Source organism: Xenopus laevis, chromosome 6L (genome assembly GCF_017654675.1).
Source record: "Xenopus laevis strain J_2021 chromosome 6L, Xenopus_laevis_v10.1, whole genome shotgun sequence".
NCBI lineage: Eukaryota > Metazoa > Chordata > Amphibia > Anura > Pipidae > Xenopus > Xenopus laevis.
In genome coordinates this window covers 53,065,166-53,082,444 of record NC_054381.1, presented here as the reverse complement: position 1 = coordinate 53,082,444, position 17,279 = coordinate 53,065,166, and the positions used below count along the sequence as shown (strand labels likewise).

Sequence of the window (17,279 nt, the reverse complement as noted above, 5' to 3'; positions counted from 1 at the left end):
CCCCCTTTTGTAACGTCACTGCAGGACAGGTCAAAGAGGGCAGGAGTGGGCCCAGGCTGGGTACAGTCCGAGAAATTCTCGTCCCGCACTTCACTACTGCTCATACTATTGAAACACTGTATTTGTGGTTGTCTCTTCTCTAGCCAGATCCCACTGTGCTCTGTGTGTTCTTTGACTAACAGACTTAGGTAGAAAAGGAAATAGGTTTTTTTGTGCCCCCAAAAAACTCTAAAACTGCTCTGTGGGGTTTTCATATGGCTGTGGTGCAGCTATATGTGTCAGCTGAGACATTCGCCAGGGAATACTGAAGGCACAGGTTCCCCAGCAACACTCCTAATTGCTGTATGTGTATTGCTGACTGTATGTTTAATATCAGACAAGTGTGTTTGCATAAGTGGAATGATTTGTAGCTTGAACCTTTTCATTGACTTAAGAAGAGATGTTGAGGGGAGCTGCCACACTAACCCAGCTATAGAGCACTGTTTTGAGTGCAGTGTGCAATTAGCACCTTATTTACTTACCTTGCTTGCCACAAGTGATCATGTGTTCTTGCTAGGCAATTTAGCAATGTTTTTGAATGACCGAATAAGTATGGTAATACATTTTTAAGCTTGTACTTTTCCTGCACCCAGCCAAGTTCCTGTCTGAATTAAGGCAGTGCCCCTCCTTGTGTTACTATATAAATATAATATATATTTGGATGAGTCTTCCCACCGGCAATATAAAAGGTGGGAAGGGCTTTTTGTTGCCCATAGTGGGGGAGATCAGGCATGGCCTACAAAATGTTGCATGTGCCGAGACCATTTGTAGAGTTATGACTTAAGTTAAATGCCTGAAAATTACCCATGTTCCTTTACCTCCAACACATCACAGAGCAAAAACTGATTTGTGGATTGTGAGTGAAATGCAGTGTGACAGGAGAATAAGAATACCATCTGCTCTGTAACTTGATGTACATGCAAATGTTGTCACCTCTTCTAGCACGTTATTTGATGTGCTGCCTTTCTGCTGTCACCAATCTTATACTTTGTGCTGGAGAAGTTCCCTGGATTCTCCAGTTCCTGCTTATTAATGGGTACAGTAGTCTTGTCAATTTTAGATTATTTATTAACATGTATTTATAAAGAGCCAATATTTTCTGCAGCACTTAACTGTCCAGCATAGTAATACTGACCGATACAGGAGGTAAAAAGGTGCTCAACAGAGCTTCCAATCTCCCCTTTCCCCTCTAGTCTGGGTTCTTGCCAAGTTACATGTTTTCACATACATTTTTCTATTCTACTGATATTTTTAGAGTTCACAGGTAAGCTGTAAATGCCTTTACTGAAGCATAAGAAGACTGAAGGTTCTTGTGAAACAAAAGATCTTATTAGAAATAATGAAGTATGGATTTGGATTCTGTAGTGCACTTGCTGCTTTGATGCTCTGTCAAAGGACTTCCAAACCTTTGTGTCTCAAGCTCAATCCATATCTCTCATTGACTGAGCACTAAAAAGATCAAAACCAGCTACAGCATCTTCACTTTTATGTTCTGTTCTAACTGCAGCATATAGGATATTTCAATCCATAATTCCTTTCTGTAGGTTTAAGACCAGTATTCCTTGTGTGTGCTTGGAATACTGGGCTGCCTATGTGTTTTCACATAACTTTTATTTTTAAAGAAACTTTATAGTGTATGATTCAGTGCCACCCCTCTTCCTTTGTATCCAGTACATAGTGGAAATGAGACCGTATTTAGCATACGTGTAAATCTTGGGTTACTGTGGATTTTTTTGGGTCAACAAAAGCTCGACCCGAACCTGCACCCACCCGCACCCGGCTTCCCTCCTCCTTTAATAGCTCCACCATGTTACAAAAGGGGCAAGCTGGCACGTGCCTATAAAACTGGAAGTCAGAAGCCAGCAGTCTAAGGTTGTGGACGGGGAGAGCAGGCAGAAGAGCTCAATCCAAACGCACCAGCAAACGGCGCAGCAAGGCCGGCCCACACATCACTAGTATGTAGCTAAACCTTACTGTCACAGGAGTTGAATTTGGGCATGGGTGAGGACAAAGGCTGGATATGATAAAGAAAAATGTCCAGTTGGGCCCCCAAGCCCAATTTCATCTTCTATAGGGCAGGACTTGAGACATAATTCCATAAAAGTGGTATGTGGGGATGAACAATTTAGAAGTAAGACTACCGGTGGCTAGCATATTAAATTGATAGTGAAACGTGCCTGATAAAAGTAGAATGTTTCCCTGTGCCTTTAAGGGTTTTTGGAACATTTTCAAGTAAAAAAAAGCCAGAAATGGTTTGACACCTGAAGTAAAATGATTCAGTTGGAAGGCATAATTCAGTGTTACAGAACTCTCAATAGGAGCAGAACAACCTGTAGAAGCAAGAATAGATTATTTCCCTTTGCTAGTTTAATTATGGGAGCCCCTTTTAGGAATCGGAGCAGTCGTTTTGCCATTTCATTGTTTAAATTGGTATTCAGATTGTTCCTATATTGTGTGATACATTTATGTGATATCTGGAGTGAAACTTGATTTTTTGCCAAATTTGTACTTAATGTTTTTAAACTATTGTGAACCTTTTATTTTGGCATATTGTCATACTGTCTCTATTGATTTTGTCATAGAATTTTACATGTTCTTAGCAAAGTGTTAATCTTGTTTTATGTATATATTAAGTTGCTTAAGATATTTTGTGTGTTAGGTTCTGAGAAATAACTTTGTGCATGACATTGTCCTTTTGTAAAATAGTTGTATTGCTCTTTTTATATTCTGCAGAGATGTGTTTAAGCTACCTCTTTGTTGGGGGGCACCATATACCATAGTTGATGTGTGTATTGGTTCAGTTACTTAATCTGCTGCTTAAAACTGAAATACATGTCAGAAATGATTTAGGCAGCTTAACAGATGTTTTCTTTAAGGCTACATGTGTCTCTAGAGACCTTAGTCAGACTAGTGAGGCAGCAGAGAGTATTGTGCTTTAATTGTGCCTTGAGGCTTGTGTTTGAGGTGGGTTACTAGACAAGTCCTTCACACTTTATTACATCCCTAGTTTGCTTGGTAGCCAGCTATTTCATCTGACAGTGTAACTAAATGTTAATGGTCTACAAGCAGCACTGCACTGGATGTGTGTTGCATGTAAAAACAAAAAAGAGACCTGAAGAAGATTCAACCAATTATTTGATTGTCAGAACGGCATTGGACCTCAGAGAATCATACTGCTAAAATCACTGGGACCCTCTGTTTGATCCTTGAGAGATAGCTAATTAGCTTACCAGTCCACAGATATTTCTCCTGCATAATGAATTCATCTTTATATGTAAGTCAAAACAGTCAATGGGCCAAAGATAGAGAGGAGACTGTATACTGGTAATCTAATTATCTACCTCACAAGGACCAACATGGAGTAGAATCAATTTTGCTCATGTTAAATGTCCACCACAAGCAGTGGGACAGCAGAACCTCCATATTCCCTCAGTGCCAGATAACTGATAGTCAGGACACACTGCCAACACTATTACGCAGATTACTGCAGACTCATCACTTTAATTGCTCTCCTTGATGCTCCTCATCTCTCAGTGTTTATTGGTTTATTCAGAGACAGGCTTGGTTTCTGGTTTTTAATTGAATATCCTTACAGGATAAACAAAGGCAGAGACATAGCTGAATGTAAGATGTAATTTATATTGAATCAGGTTTAAAATATGGATTTTGAGCAATTGTTTTCCGTAGCGTTTGCTCACTTTTGTTCTGCAGATGCCAGTCAGTACTGTAGTCAGAGGTATGAATTTGTGTGAGATTCATTCTACTCCTACCCCATCACCATTTCAATTCATTTTAATTTTAGAGTTATTCGGTTTGGTTTTTCCACTTGGATACAGTCTCTTTTCCTACAAGTGATTTGTTGTCACTGGTTGAATGTTTGGTGTAAGGTTAAAATGGTTCTAGAATCAGTGAATGCCTTTTCATTCTGCAGATTTTATTGCTCGTGCTGCAAGTGGCTCCTATTTTACCATGGCAGGAAAATGGTGACGCACATTGTTACTATGACAGCAGATGTTGCTTAAGGAGGTTGTGTGTGCACTGGCTTTCTTGGGCAAGAAAAAAAAACATCCTATCTCTGTGTATAAAAAGAAAAGTGTGATCCATCTTTAAAGCTACAGTATATAAAAAAGAAAAACATATAATCCAATCTCTAGAGCATTATAAAAGCCTGATAGTTATATCATTTTATAGCAAAAAAAAAACGTGCTTTCTAAAATGTTGGTAATTTGGGTGTGTTTTTGTTTTACTTTCCCAATGCAGTGGTCTCAGGCAAAACATACAGTAAGAATAATGTGTATATAAGTAGAAGTTAGTTCTGAGAGCCTATGGACACTTAAGCCTGTGCTGTCAGTGAAGTGAAGTGCTGTCAGTCATTTTGCATGCAATGGGGCAATAAGCTGCCATTTTACATGGAGAGGTACATGGAGATACATAGTAACATAGTAAGTTCGGTTGAAAAAAGACACACGTCCAGTTAAACCGTAAGTCTGTACATAACCTACCTAACTGCCAGTTGATCCAGAGGAAGGCAAAAACCACATTTGAAGCCTCTCCAATTTGCCTCAGAGGGGGAAACAATTCCTTCCTGACTCCAAGATGGCAATCGGACTATTCCCTGGATCAACTTGTACTATGAGCTATCTTCCATAACCCTTGCTAAAAAGCCATCCAACCCCTTCCTTCACAGCTCTCACTGTAAAAAATCCCCTCCGAATATTTAGGCAGAACCTTCTTAATCGGAATGGGTGACCTCAGCTACAGGTACTGGTAAATAAAACATTAGAGGGATGATTATATGATCCCCTTATATATTTATACATAGTTATCATATCACCCTTTAAAGGGGTGGTTCACCTTTGCAATTGGTCTTCATTATTTATATGTTATCCTTTTTGAGCTATTTGCCTTTTTCTTCTCACCCTTTCCAGCTTTCAAATGGGGGTCACTGACCCATTCTAAAAAAACAAATGCTCTGTAAAGCTACACATGTATTGTTATTGCTACATTTTGTAACTCATCTTTCTATTCAGACCCACTCTTATTCATATTCCAGTCTCGTATTAATATCTGTGCATGGTTGCTAGGATAATTTGGACCCTAGCAACCAGACTGCTGAAATTTCAAACTGTAGAAGTGCTGAATTAAATGCAGAAAAATTCAAAAACCACAAATAATAAAAAGAGAAAACCAATTGCAAATTGTCTCAGAATATCACTCTCAACATCATATTAAAAGTTAATTTAAAGGTGAACAACCCCTTTTCCAGCGTGAACAACCCCAAATTCAAGTCGCTGTGATAACGATAACGCGAGCATTGTCTAGGACAACCAGCATTAAACACCTGAAAGGATCAATGGATATAAACCAATAAAGATACAATGGCAACAGACTGTCCAGAGACCATTGCAGTTCTTTATGGTTTATTATTATGCCTTTATCGGTGATATTGAAGGGAAATTACATGGAGTGCGAGTGTACAGCCTCATTGTACACACTGTGAGCAGAGAGATGTTAATAAGGTAGAAGCAGCTGTACCAATGTTGCCTCAAATCACATGTTTGAATAAAATCAGAACATCAGGAAAACTAACCTGGGCAAAAAAAGCAGAATGGAATTATTTTTAGAAAAGGGGATATAGCGGTATATTTTAAACCATTTGTGATCTGTAAGGATGGGAGATCCATTGATTAAACCAAACTGGGGATTACTGTATCTTCTGCACATGTTACTCCCCCCCCCCCCCACACACACACAATAAATGTGAAAAAAAGTTGGGAAACTTCAAAAAGCTCCTGGGTTTGCCAATTTATGGTTTGTAATTGCCTATTGGTAGCCCCTGAATGAAATGGCAGCCTACAGGAGGCTCTCTTAGCAGTGTACCTGGTTTATATGCTATAAAAACTTGCCTCTGCTTTATAGACCTTCAAAGCTCTGAAGTCAGTGTTACATAAATGAATATAATACATATTAAAAGTGATTGTTAAAAATGCAGCCAGCTTTATATGACAGTGTGGTTTGCTAGGACATCTGGTCTCATTGGTCACACCACAGACATTCCAGTTCCATTTGGAAAGACAGGTATTTTGTATTCTCAGCAATAAAAGGGGGTTGTGAGAGCTCTTCAGAGCTAATGAAAATAAAAGCTGTGCATACACACACAGTGGATTTTAGTGCAAAATTGCATACTTTTTCCTCATGAGGTAACTTCGGGTGACTTCAGAAAACAAAGCGCCGCGTGTGCTTTAGCGCCGCGTGTGCTTTAGCGCCGCGTGTGCTTTAGCGCAGGCGACTTTTCATTATAGCGGATGGGAAAACACGCTGAGGCAGTTCGGGGAGAATGTCGCCCAGAAGAAGAGGCGATTAGTCGCCAGACGACAGAATCTCCTCGTGTGAACTAACCTTTAATAGCAAATGGGGAACACATCCACTTGGATGAACCATTTCTGCAGGCGGAGATGCAGCCTTGTGTGTCATTGACCTTAGCTTATCCCATGTTATGCTACTATTAATGTTCTTTGCCCCTTTTTCCCAGGGAATTATAGTGAAACACTATGGGGCCCATTTATTAAAGCAAGATTTTTTTTCTGGTCAAGGTTTTTAGGGGGGAAAAAAAATAAAAACTCAAATTTTGGGAGTTTTATCATACCCCAAAGTTGCTAAAAATCCTAATCCGAAAGTACCATCTCAATCCTGTCGAGATTATGTAGAAGTCAATGGCAGATATCGCTGAAGTTGTTTCTTGACATCGTGATCTGCACTGGATAACCTGATAAAGTCAGGGGTTTTTGTCCGGTAATCCGAAAAATTGTAGTTTTCGCATCGAAAATTCTAAAAAACTGAAATTTTACAATATGAATTGATTTTGTCGAGTAAAGTTATTGCTAAATGAGTTCAATTCGTGGAAGGGAGTTTGACCAATTTTGTTAAAACAAAACTGATATCAATTTGCGTTTTAGTTAATACCCCCCTAAAATTATAAACAATTACTTGGCTCACAATATTATTATTGAAGGCCGGCTGTGAATTATTTACTGCTGTTTTCGTATGGGAGTGACTCAGGGCACCACCCCTACAATATACACTAACAACCTTCTTTGCTCATTGATCATTTCCTTTTGTTCATGTTAGGTTTAAGTTTTAAATTTTAATTTGTCTACCTCCATCTTACCTCTTAGCTGTTATTTTTCTACCATTTATGGCTTAGTCAGTATAAAAGTGTACTGGTACCTTTAAAAGTCCCTTGCTTTATCCTTCATGGTCTTTATCTAAAGTGCATTTTGTGCATTCTAAGAACAGATGTGAAGAATTAGTGGCTATATTTAGAACTGGAGGATTAAGCCTATAACTTAAAAAGCTGAGTCCTAAAGTCTTTCCTTTGAATAGATAGAATGAGTTCTTGTTTCTGTTTCACGTGATGTGTCCCTAGAACTCATGCATTTAGCTTATTATTCTTTCTTTATATAGTACCTGTATATTCTTTTGAACGTTTTATAATGTAAAAAAATAACTATATCCCTAAACATTCTCTCCCTCTATGTCTCCCTGCCCTTATGTAAAACACGGCTTCATTAAATAAACCATTTTCATAACTGATACAACTCACTGTGTAAGTGTCTGCCTCCAGATTTAAGCACAGAAGCCAACGATGGCAAAATTCATTCTTAGCTTGTAAAGGGGAGAAGTGATTGGCTGCCATCAGTATTCATTTCCACTGACACTTCTGCACCTTTCTATCAATTGTTTCCAGTAAAATTCATACTAGGGATGCACCGAATCCACTATTTTGGATTCGGCCGAACCCCCGAATCCTTCACGAAGGATTCGGCCAAATACCGAGCCGAATCCTAATGTGCATATGCAAATTAAGGGTGGGAAGGGGAAAACATTTTTTACTTCCTTGTTTTGTGACAAAAAGTCACGAGATTTCCCTCTCCGCCCTAATTTGCATATGCAAATTAGGATTTGTTTCGGCCGGGCAGAAATATTGTCCGAATCCTGCTGAAAAAGGCCGAAATCCTGGATTCGGTGCATCCCTAATTCATACCAAATATGCTTTTTGCCTATTGTTTTAATCATGAAAAACTCCCAGTGCACAGAAAAACTGGAGTCCAGTGAAGCAGCGAAGTTATCTGTGCACTGGGAATCTTAATTATATACCTCGCAATCACCAATCATGAAGTGGCTGCAATTTCCGTTTAGTTCTAGAAATAACAAAGATTTTCCAGGGCTAAAGGCCACTGCTTTGGCACTAAATATACCCCTTTTGGTTTTTAAAGCTTTTTTTTTTAAAAATTTGCACACAGCAACCAGTCAGACCGTTGCTGTTGTTTTTTTTACCCTGTCATGATTGTTCAAATCTAATTGCTGATTGGTTGCTATTGCCAACATCACGGGTGATGTTTGACTCCAATGTTAATAAATACGACCCAAATTGTATGGCATAGGCTGTGTGTTTTTTGGCATTGGCTTTAGGCTACAGAATGTAAAATAAGAGGTAGAATAAGCTGGTTTTACTTGAATATGTATTTTTGCTTTTCTGTAGACTTATCATGCACTCATCAGCAATACACCCTCTTTGCAAAGGAAATGCTCTGCTGTTGCTATAGGCTTGCTGATCTATATCGTTCAAACCTTAAAGGGGAACTCCACAAAAACATAACTTAAGTAAACATAATTTCAAGCAGCTTTGCAATATTCATCAATTAAAAAATATGCAGATTTTCATGATTTGTAATGGTTTCTGACAGGTCCCTAAGCCTAGCCCCCTGCTCTTCTGCTGTCTGACTACTTTGCTGAGCTGGGCGACTACTGTTACTTTGTATCAGCAGCCATCTGTCCTCAGCCTGTATCCTCCAAACCCCACAATTCCCTGCACACGTGATTTCAATAAGGAATGGAACATCATAGTGCATTGTGGGTTATGTAGTTCCTGCATGCTGACTGTAAGAGTAGTTGTTGCAATTTGTAACATCAGTGTTAAGTCCCTCCTTCCCTGCCAGGATTTCAAATGATACAGAAAAAGAAGAATTGTTAATCAGCTGGATTTCAGCATATAAAATGGCATTGATTCATACTTTTTCAAGAAACAGGTAAATGTGATGGGTATATTAGGGGTTTCTGAGTTATGTGGGCCTCTATCAAATTTTGGTTTGGAAGCCGGAGTTCCCCTTTAAAATGCAAAGCAGATTCACATTTGCGATTCAATAACACAGTTGTGTTTAGAGGATGTTGTATACAATTGTTTCTTGGCATGCATTTGTTTTTAATAGGCTGAAATGTCCCTTTGTGTGCCAGATTTATCAGCTCCCATAGCTTTGGAATACGCTGAAGGCCTATCTGATGCCCAATAGGATATTACTTTCTACAGTGTCTCACAATAAAAACCCATTTTTTTTGCAGTAACAGTCATTGCGAAGCCTCCTATTATTTGGATTGATTCTTAATTGCGGTTTTCTTTTGTCGGTTTCTTTGTTAAAGCTCTGCATGATTTTTTTTAACAACTGGAAATGGTGAATATATTTAAAATAATTTCAATAGAAGAATGGTGGTCGAGCTTTATCTGACCTGCAAAATGGCCAGCACTAGATGCAGATACAGTAGAACCCCGTTTTTACATTTTCCAAGGGGGTGGCATCAATACAGCATAAACCCGGGGGGGGGCTGTATGGGACCAGGAAATAACGGTGTCCATTGAAATAAAACCGTTAAATATCGCTACTGCTGTATGCGCAGGCAAGAAATAACTAAAGCTTTACAGCACCTCTGATGTTATAACTTTTATTTTGGTTTGTTCTGCTGTGTATGCGGATACAGGACAGATGTACAGTCATCAGCTGTTCTGTCCAGCTGGACACCCCCCCCCCAAATTTGGGCTCTAAACAGGCAATTGTAACCTCCTTGGTGGCATGTTTTACTGCTCTCTATAACCCACTTTACTGCATGACTGATTGTTACAGTGATGTTTTAGTATAATTATTATAGGGGTGTTAGTGTGACATAGTTCTTGCTTTCACAAATCTGGGTATTGGGGCGCACCTCATTAGAAACGGGTTTCACCCTGGTCCATTGTGCTTTCTATTGCCTTCTGATTCTGGATGTTAACCCACATATGAGACCCACTATTTTTCACAGTTACAGCCTGAACTGAGATTTAAGGTGGTTACTGAAAGACGACTTTTGGCACTATAGTGCACGGTCTGTTCTGACTGTTGCAACATGTACATGCATCGTCAATAGTCTATGCTATAAATTATTAGAGTTATAACAGGAGGGTGTATATGCTGCCTGTGTTGTATGATTGCTGTGTAAGCCCGCGGATCAGTTACATATACGTTTCCAAGCCAAACCCAAATAATTGCACCATCATTAGCCATAGGAATGGGAAGTGGTTGCAGTCTGAGATTTCCATTTTGACCACCATATTGCTCCCAGAGAGGACAACTGCAGTCAAAACCATGTACCATAGTCCTTCAGAACATTAGCGGATATGTCTTAAATACATGTGATGACAAATACGATTTCATTCTCCTTTTTAGATATTTGGAGTCTCGGCGTAATCCTTTTCATGTTGGTATGTGGAACTCCACCATTCCAAGAAGCTAACGACAGCGAAACACTGACCATGATAATGGATTGCAAGTACACAGTCCCTAAGCATGTATCCAAAGACTGCAAAGAGTAAGTGGCACAGGTTTCCTACTAAAATGAAATCCGCATACATAATAAGAAATCATGAATTAATACACAGGGTTATATTGTTTGCTTTTGAACCCCCAGAAATCCACTCCTCTGATTATCAGCTTCTGTGCACCGTACTGTTGAGTGAAGAGTGATTTTTATTAATCTGTTAATATCTTGTTCATCTGTTATCTCACCCCAATATGTTGAGGCATTATGGTAGAAGGAAAGTCGTTTAGCGCTTGGGGGTGTCAAATGTTAGGCACCCCCCAAACATAGTTCTGCTTGTGTGATCTACCTGAACCCCAGATGGCAGAATTTAAATTGTTATATGAATAGGTGGCAGAGAATCTACTTTAGTTGGAGTTGAAGTTGATCCATCTCCGGCCACAATATATAACATTCATCTGTAGTTTTTACTTGTGAGAATACCCCCCCAAAGTCCTTGCCTGAATTGTAACAGGACAGTTTATGGAATGTGTGTTTTCTTCTGTAGATGATTTATTATCCTTTTATTTTCATTCTTCCCTCCAAGTCTTATCACTCGCATGCTGCAAAGAGATCCTAAGCGAAGGGCATCTCTGGAAGAGATTGAAAACCATCCCTGGCTCCAAGGAGTTGATCCATCTCCAGCCACAAAATATAACATCCCTCTCGTTTCTTACAAAAACCTGTCGGAGGAAGAACATAACAGCATCATACAGAGAATGGTCCTGGGCGACATTGCCGACAGAGACGCAATTGTTGAGTAAGAAGATTTTTATTACCAGTCTCCCCCTATTGTAACTGTTAATTCAATTAGATCTCAGATTTCATTGGTGCTAGTAAGTTAGTAGGACAACTGCCACCTCCTGACATGTGCAGGGTATAGAAAAGTGAGGAGCATTTTAATTTTTGTCACAGTTTTTTGTTTGTTCTACAAGGCCTCTTGAATTGTTCACTTTGTCAGGAAGACATTTAGCAGCCTCAGTTTTCAGAGCTATGGATGACGGTGCAGTGAAAGTCATACAGATTGCTGATTTGGAGCCGCAGCTCATCAATTGTTGGTGCAGACTTTTTAGCTGGTGCTGCATAGCAACTAAACTTGGCTGATGTCCTGGGCACCACATCATGTACTGCACACACAGACAAGCCTTGCCATACAATTCTAGGCACATAATGATGGTCTTAATCTCTTTACCCTTTATATAGATCTATAGCAGGTGTCTTTTTGATAGTGTTGAAGAATATATCATTAAAAAAAAACTATATATATATTATATATATATATATATATATATCACTGCCATTGGCAGTGTTTTCCCTGACAGCGCAGTTTCCTGCTGAGGGGAGTCTAATTTCCAATGGACAATTAAGTCTCGGCTTGTGTTCTAACAGGAGGCAGACGTGAGGTTCGTCCTTGCAAGGGAGACTGCAGTACTGGAACATTTCTATTGAGAAAAGCCGTATCCAACTATGGAAAGTGGCCCATAAAAAGCTGACATGCCTATTACAATAGTAACAGCCATATAGGATGTTTCTTATCATTGATTCAGTCGTGTGAGCATGGGTTACATTATGTAGCGGCAAGACTTTTCCTGTGATATAGTTTCATTTTATTTAGTCCAGTACTACAGCATTCAGGAGCCTGGTGGTCGTTATTTTTGGTTGTTATCAGTTAAGCCTGGCTCTTCCAGTAAGTATCTGAATTTCCATGTTTTGTAGCAGGAAGGTAGAAAAAACTCAGAAGCTAAAAATCTTGTTTTATAATAGCGAGTGCTCACAACCACTGACTGGAAACCAGCAAGCTCTCATCAAACAACTGATACTAACTAGAAATCCTGCATTTTATTAATTAAACTGCTCTTTCCGCTCTTTATAGTGCCTTGGAAACAAACAAGTACAATCACATCACAGCTACTTATTTCCTGCTGGCTGAGCGAATTCTGCGGGAGAAGCAAGAGAAAGAGACACAGACCAGATCAGCCAGTCCCAGTAACATCAAGGCTCAGTTCAGGTACAAATTTACCTGTAAAATAAAAATGTGGGAATTTATACTACAGTACATAGGTCGTCATCAAACCGTTTTTAATAGTCCCTTGTTTCTGTTTAATAGTATTGTCCAGTCTGATCAATCTTTCTTTGTGGCATCACAGCATTTCAGCCCCTTATTTTTTACTGTGGTAGGTTTACAGTCCTTATTTGCAATGCACATCTCATCAGAATGTCTTCAAGAGTTTTGCCTTGCCCCAAATAATCTCCCAAATTTACGGACATTCCCACCTTGGCCACAGTTGCTTCTAACTTCAGTAACTCTCATTGCCTGACTCAATTTTGCTGGCAAATGCATTTGTTAGGGTTTCACCTCCCGAATCCTCTAGATGAGCTCAAACATTGGGTGCACACAGGGGAGGTGAAAATGCACATTTTATAACTAAATCTTGTTTTGTTAACAATGGAGGTTGTTACTGACCACAACATAGATAAATAACATTTTGAAAATTTGTATTTGGAAGTCTCTGTGTGCATTTTAAACCTGCTCCATGACGGTAGTCTGTTTCATATGTTCATCCAGCATTTGCTTTCCTTATTCTTGCTTACCAAGTGAAATCCAGTAACTGATTGGATACTTCTGGCTTTTCCACTGGAGCAAATAACCCCTGTCCTAGTAAAGAGGCCTACAGTATTTGCTTTATAATCCCATGAGTTGCCATCAGCAGCAATTTTACTGCCTAATGTACATTAGCACGGCAATTTCCCCCTTTTATCGTTCACTGCAAAAGCCAAATGTTTGTAATGCAAATATTTAACTGCTTGTCGGTTCACTTTAGTGCTTATTTGTAGCATAGCAACTGTACGTGTCAACTTGAACGTGTGACATCCAATAACTAGTCGGGGTTTTAGGGCTATTCACTTAATTACAGCACGGAAACTGTCTATTCAAACATCTTTTTCTTTTCACATAGCCTTCATGTTCTCGATTGGCCTTGATTTGGTTCAGTAAATAGCTGTGCAAAAGTGGGGAATTGGCATCATTTTTTGCCTTGCTAGTGTTGAAGTTCAGAAATTTCAGAATAAATACATAATACTTAGGGGCCGATTCACTAAGGGTCGAATATCGAGGGTTAATTAACCCTCGATATTCGACTAGGAACTAAAATCCTTCGACTTCAAATATCGAAGTCGAAGGATTTAGCGCAGATAGTTCGATCGAACGATCGAAGGATTATTCCTTCGATCGAACGATTAAATCCTTCGAATCAAACGATTAGAAGGATTTAAATCCAAAGATCTAAGGAATATCCTTTGATCAAAAAAAGTTAGCCAAGCCTATGGGGACCTTCCCCATAGGCTAACATTGACTTCGGTAGCTTTTAGATGGCGAACTAGGGGGTTGAAGTTTTTTTTAAAGAGACAGTAATGTTTCATTAAATTTTAAAAAGCTCTGGAAACTCTTATTAATGCTTATTCTTTTATTCCCTTACATATAGGCAGTCTTGGCCAACAAAGATTGATGTACCACAGGACTTGGAAGATGATTTAACTGCTTCCCCTATAGCACATGTTGCTGGCCAACCGACTCCAGCTCGGAGTACAGAGAATGTGTTGAATGGCCACAGAAACAAAGGCTTTATGGAGCCTCTAAAGAAAGAGGACATCCCTGATTTCTCTACCCCTGCTGTTTCTGGCCTGCCTCCTGTGAACCTGAATCCAACAACAAGTGGAAGGAAATGTCTCTTTAGGGTAGAGGAGGATGAAGAGGAAGATGAAGAAGAAAAGAAACAGATTCCTCTCTCGACACAAGTTGTCCTTCGACGCAAACCTTCTGTTACAAACCGCCTTACCTCCAGGAAGAGTGCTCCAGTGCTGAACCAGATCTTTGAGGAAGGAGAATCCGATGATGAATTTGATATGGATGAAAATCTTCCTCCGAAACTGAGCAGATTAAAAATGAACATTGCATCTCCCGGCACTGTGCACAAGAGATATCATCGAAGGAAAAGCCAAGGGCGCGGATCAAGCTGTAGTAGCTCCGAAACTAGCGACGATGATTCCGAGAGCAGACGCAGGCTGGATAAAGATAGTGGATTCACCTATTCCTGGCATAGACGCGATAGCAGTGAAGGGCCCCCTGGCAATCAAGGTGACGGTGGGGGGCAAAGTAAACCAAGCAATGGAAGCACCGGCGTTGACAAAACAAACCCAAGTGATAACAAAGGAGGTGGAAGTCCATCTAACACATCAAGTGGAAACAACAACAACCAGTCTGGAAACACACGCAACTGCACTGGATCTGGAAACTCTGTACAGCAGTCGCCCAGAAGTGCTGGAGAGTTGGTTGAGAGTTTAAAACTAATGAGCCTCTGTCTGGGCACACAACTACATAACGGAGCTAAGTATATAATTGACCCTCAGAATAATCTCTCGTTTTCTAGTGTTAAAGTCCAGGAGAAATCCAGTTGGAAGATGTGCATCAGCTCGAACGGCATCGCCAGTAAAACCGCCCCTGCGGGAAGTGTAAAATTATTCTCTGACCAAATGTCAGACACCATTAAAGACAAAGATCTTCTAAAGAACAAGAACTTTAGAAATAATGTGTTACAGCTACCTCTTTGTGAAAAAACGATATCTGTGAATATCCAACGAACTCCCAAGGAGGGACTTCTGTGTATCGCTAGCCAGACCAGCTGTTGCCATGTCATTTAATGCTGGCTCCACACCATTGTTTATCTTCATGGCTGTGAATACTTACTTTGTGTTTATTCCATTTTGTTGTCTTAAGTTTTTTCACCCTCACCTTTCTTTTAAGTCAACTTTTTGGCAATTATTTATTACCTTTTTAGTTTGTGTTTGCCATATAGGACAGTGGTGCATTTTATTTGTGCACGTGCTAGCGAATAATTCACTCTTCGGCTGGTCTAGAATGTTTTATTGTGCACATTCTGTGTTTTTAATATAACAAAAAATGTAAATCTGGCTTTTCCTTGAGCATTACCCAGGGCATACTTTGTGAAGAGCACTTAGAAGTCTCATGTTTAGCACTTACGAAGAGAAAGCCGTGGTGTTTTCTTGCTTTCTCTTGATTCCAGTCCTGAGTTCTCATGTCCCTAAGTGTGTCTGTGGTAGAACCAAAGCAATAATGTTTTTATGTTGGCATCGTCCCAAGGGGCTTGCTGATATCATAAGCTCTTCTCCGCATTAGATGCAGTGTTCCAGAGCGTCGTGTCCCAAAGCAGTTTTTAAGCTCACCTAGAATGCATCCCAGTTCCTACAGTAATGACTGACAATCCTTTCTCCCTTTTATGTGTTCCTTATATCTTTGGATTTCACCCTCTACAGAGATCTATCACACGTCATGTCATTTCTTTTGTCCATACAATTCTATTCCTTCTTCCTGTTGTTGTTTCCAGCTGCAGGTCAAACTGAACCACATCTACCTGAGCTGTTTACATTGTTGCTTTCCAGATCCCTTAGTACTTGTATGTGTGATGATCACGTTCCAGTACTTTCTCTTGTACCATAAGAAAGTGACGTTTTTATAGTTAAAAAAAAAATGCATATTATATAATAAAAAAAGAAAACCTAGCATATACTACTATATCTCTGGATAGCATGTAAGCTAACAAAGCGTAGTGTTGCATTTCAGAGGCAATTCTGGGATATTCAGTGTGTCCAGTATGTATTTTCATTGACAACTCATGGTTTGTATATCTGCCAGTTTATGGCTTGATGTTTGTGTTTGTTTTAAGAATAATTCCTGCTATTCCGTTCTTTGCATTTTTGTTTACTGTCGAGAGGACGAAACGAATAAGCTGTATCTTCTAACTGTACGTTTGACCAAACTGATACGTTTACCCTTTAGTTTTGAGGGTTTTCTTGCTTTGTAGAATTCAGATGTGCCAAATAAAAATGGGTGCACCCACAGCAACAATAAACTGAACGAATAGCTAATTCATGTTCATATTCTTCCACTGAGCAGTTGTAGAACGAAGCTCAGTTCATGTGCAGGATTCAGTTTTAGGAATATACGTTCCATCAGCTTGTCCAGCGAGTGCCCCTTTAAGGACAAGAGACCACACTGGCTGTGCGCCTGTCACCCCCCTCCCCTCATTTTTTTTTTTTTCAAATGCAGATGCATAGGGGGGGGGGACTACTGAGCTATGACCCCATTAGGTGGCATGTACCTAAAAGTTGTATACTCAAAATACTACCAAAGAGTCCTTATCTTGGAAAGGAATTATGTAGTTACACACTGGTTTGCATACATCTTAAATAAGCTTTTTTTTTGTGTGTATTTTCTGTTTCTGTCCGTAACCGAGACACGCCGTAATATTTAAAGGAACAGTTCAGTATAAAAAAAAACTTGATATATAGAGAGGCTGTGCAAAATAAAAAATATTTCTAATATAGTTATCCAAAAATGTCATCTATAAAAACTGCAGTGACTGGATGTCTAACATAATAGCCAAAACACTACTCAGCTCTCTTGGTTTCCACTGATTGGTTACTAGGCAGTAACCAATCAGTAACTTGAGGAGGGGCTCATGGGTCATATCTGTTGCTTTTGAATCTGAGCTGCATGC

The 17,279-nt window shown here is 39.6% G+C and overlaps 1 protein-coding gene across 1 annotated transcript in view; it reads left to right on the top strand.

Moving 5' to 3' along the window:
- Positions 1-17,133, top strand: part of snrk.L (SNF related kinase L homeolog) — a 49,738-nt gene extending 32,605 nt beyond the window's left edge. Inside the window, exons 3-6 of the mRNA XM_018267486.2 lie at positions 10,575-10,716; positions 11,252-11,464; positions 12,578-12,712; positions 14,187-17,133. Coding sequence (XP_018122975.1) covers positions 10,575-10,716; positions 11,252-11,464; positions 12,578-12,712; positions 14,187-15,402 — 1,706 coding nt within the window. The 3' untranslated portion in view covers positions 15,403-17,133. The remainder of the gene's footprint in view (positions 1-10,574; positions 10,717-11,251; positions 11,465-12,577; positions 12,713-14,186) is intronic.
- Positions 17,134-17,279: the final 146 nt, after the last annotated feature.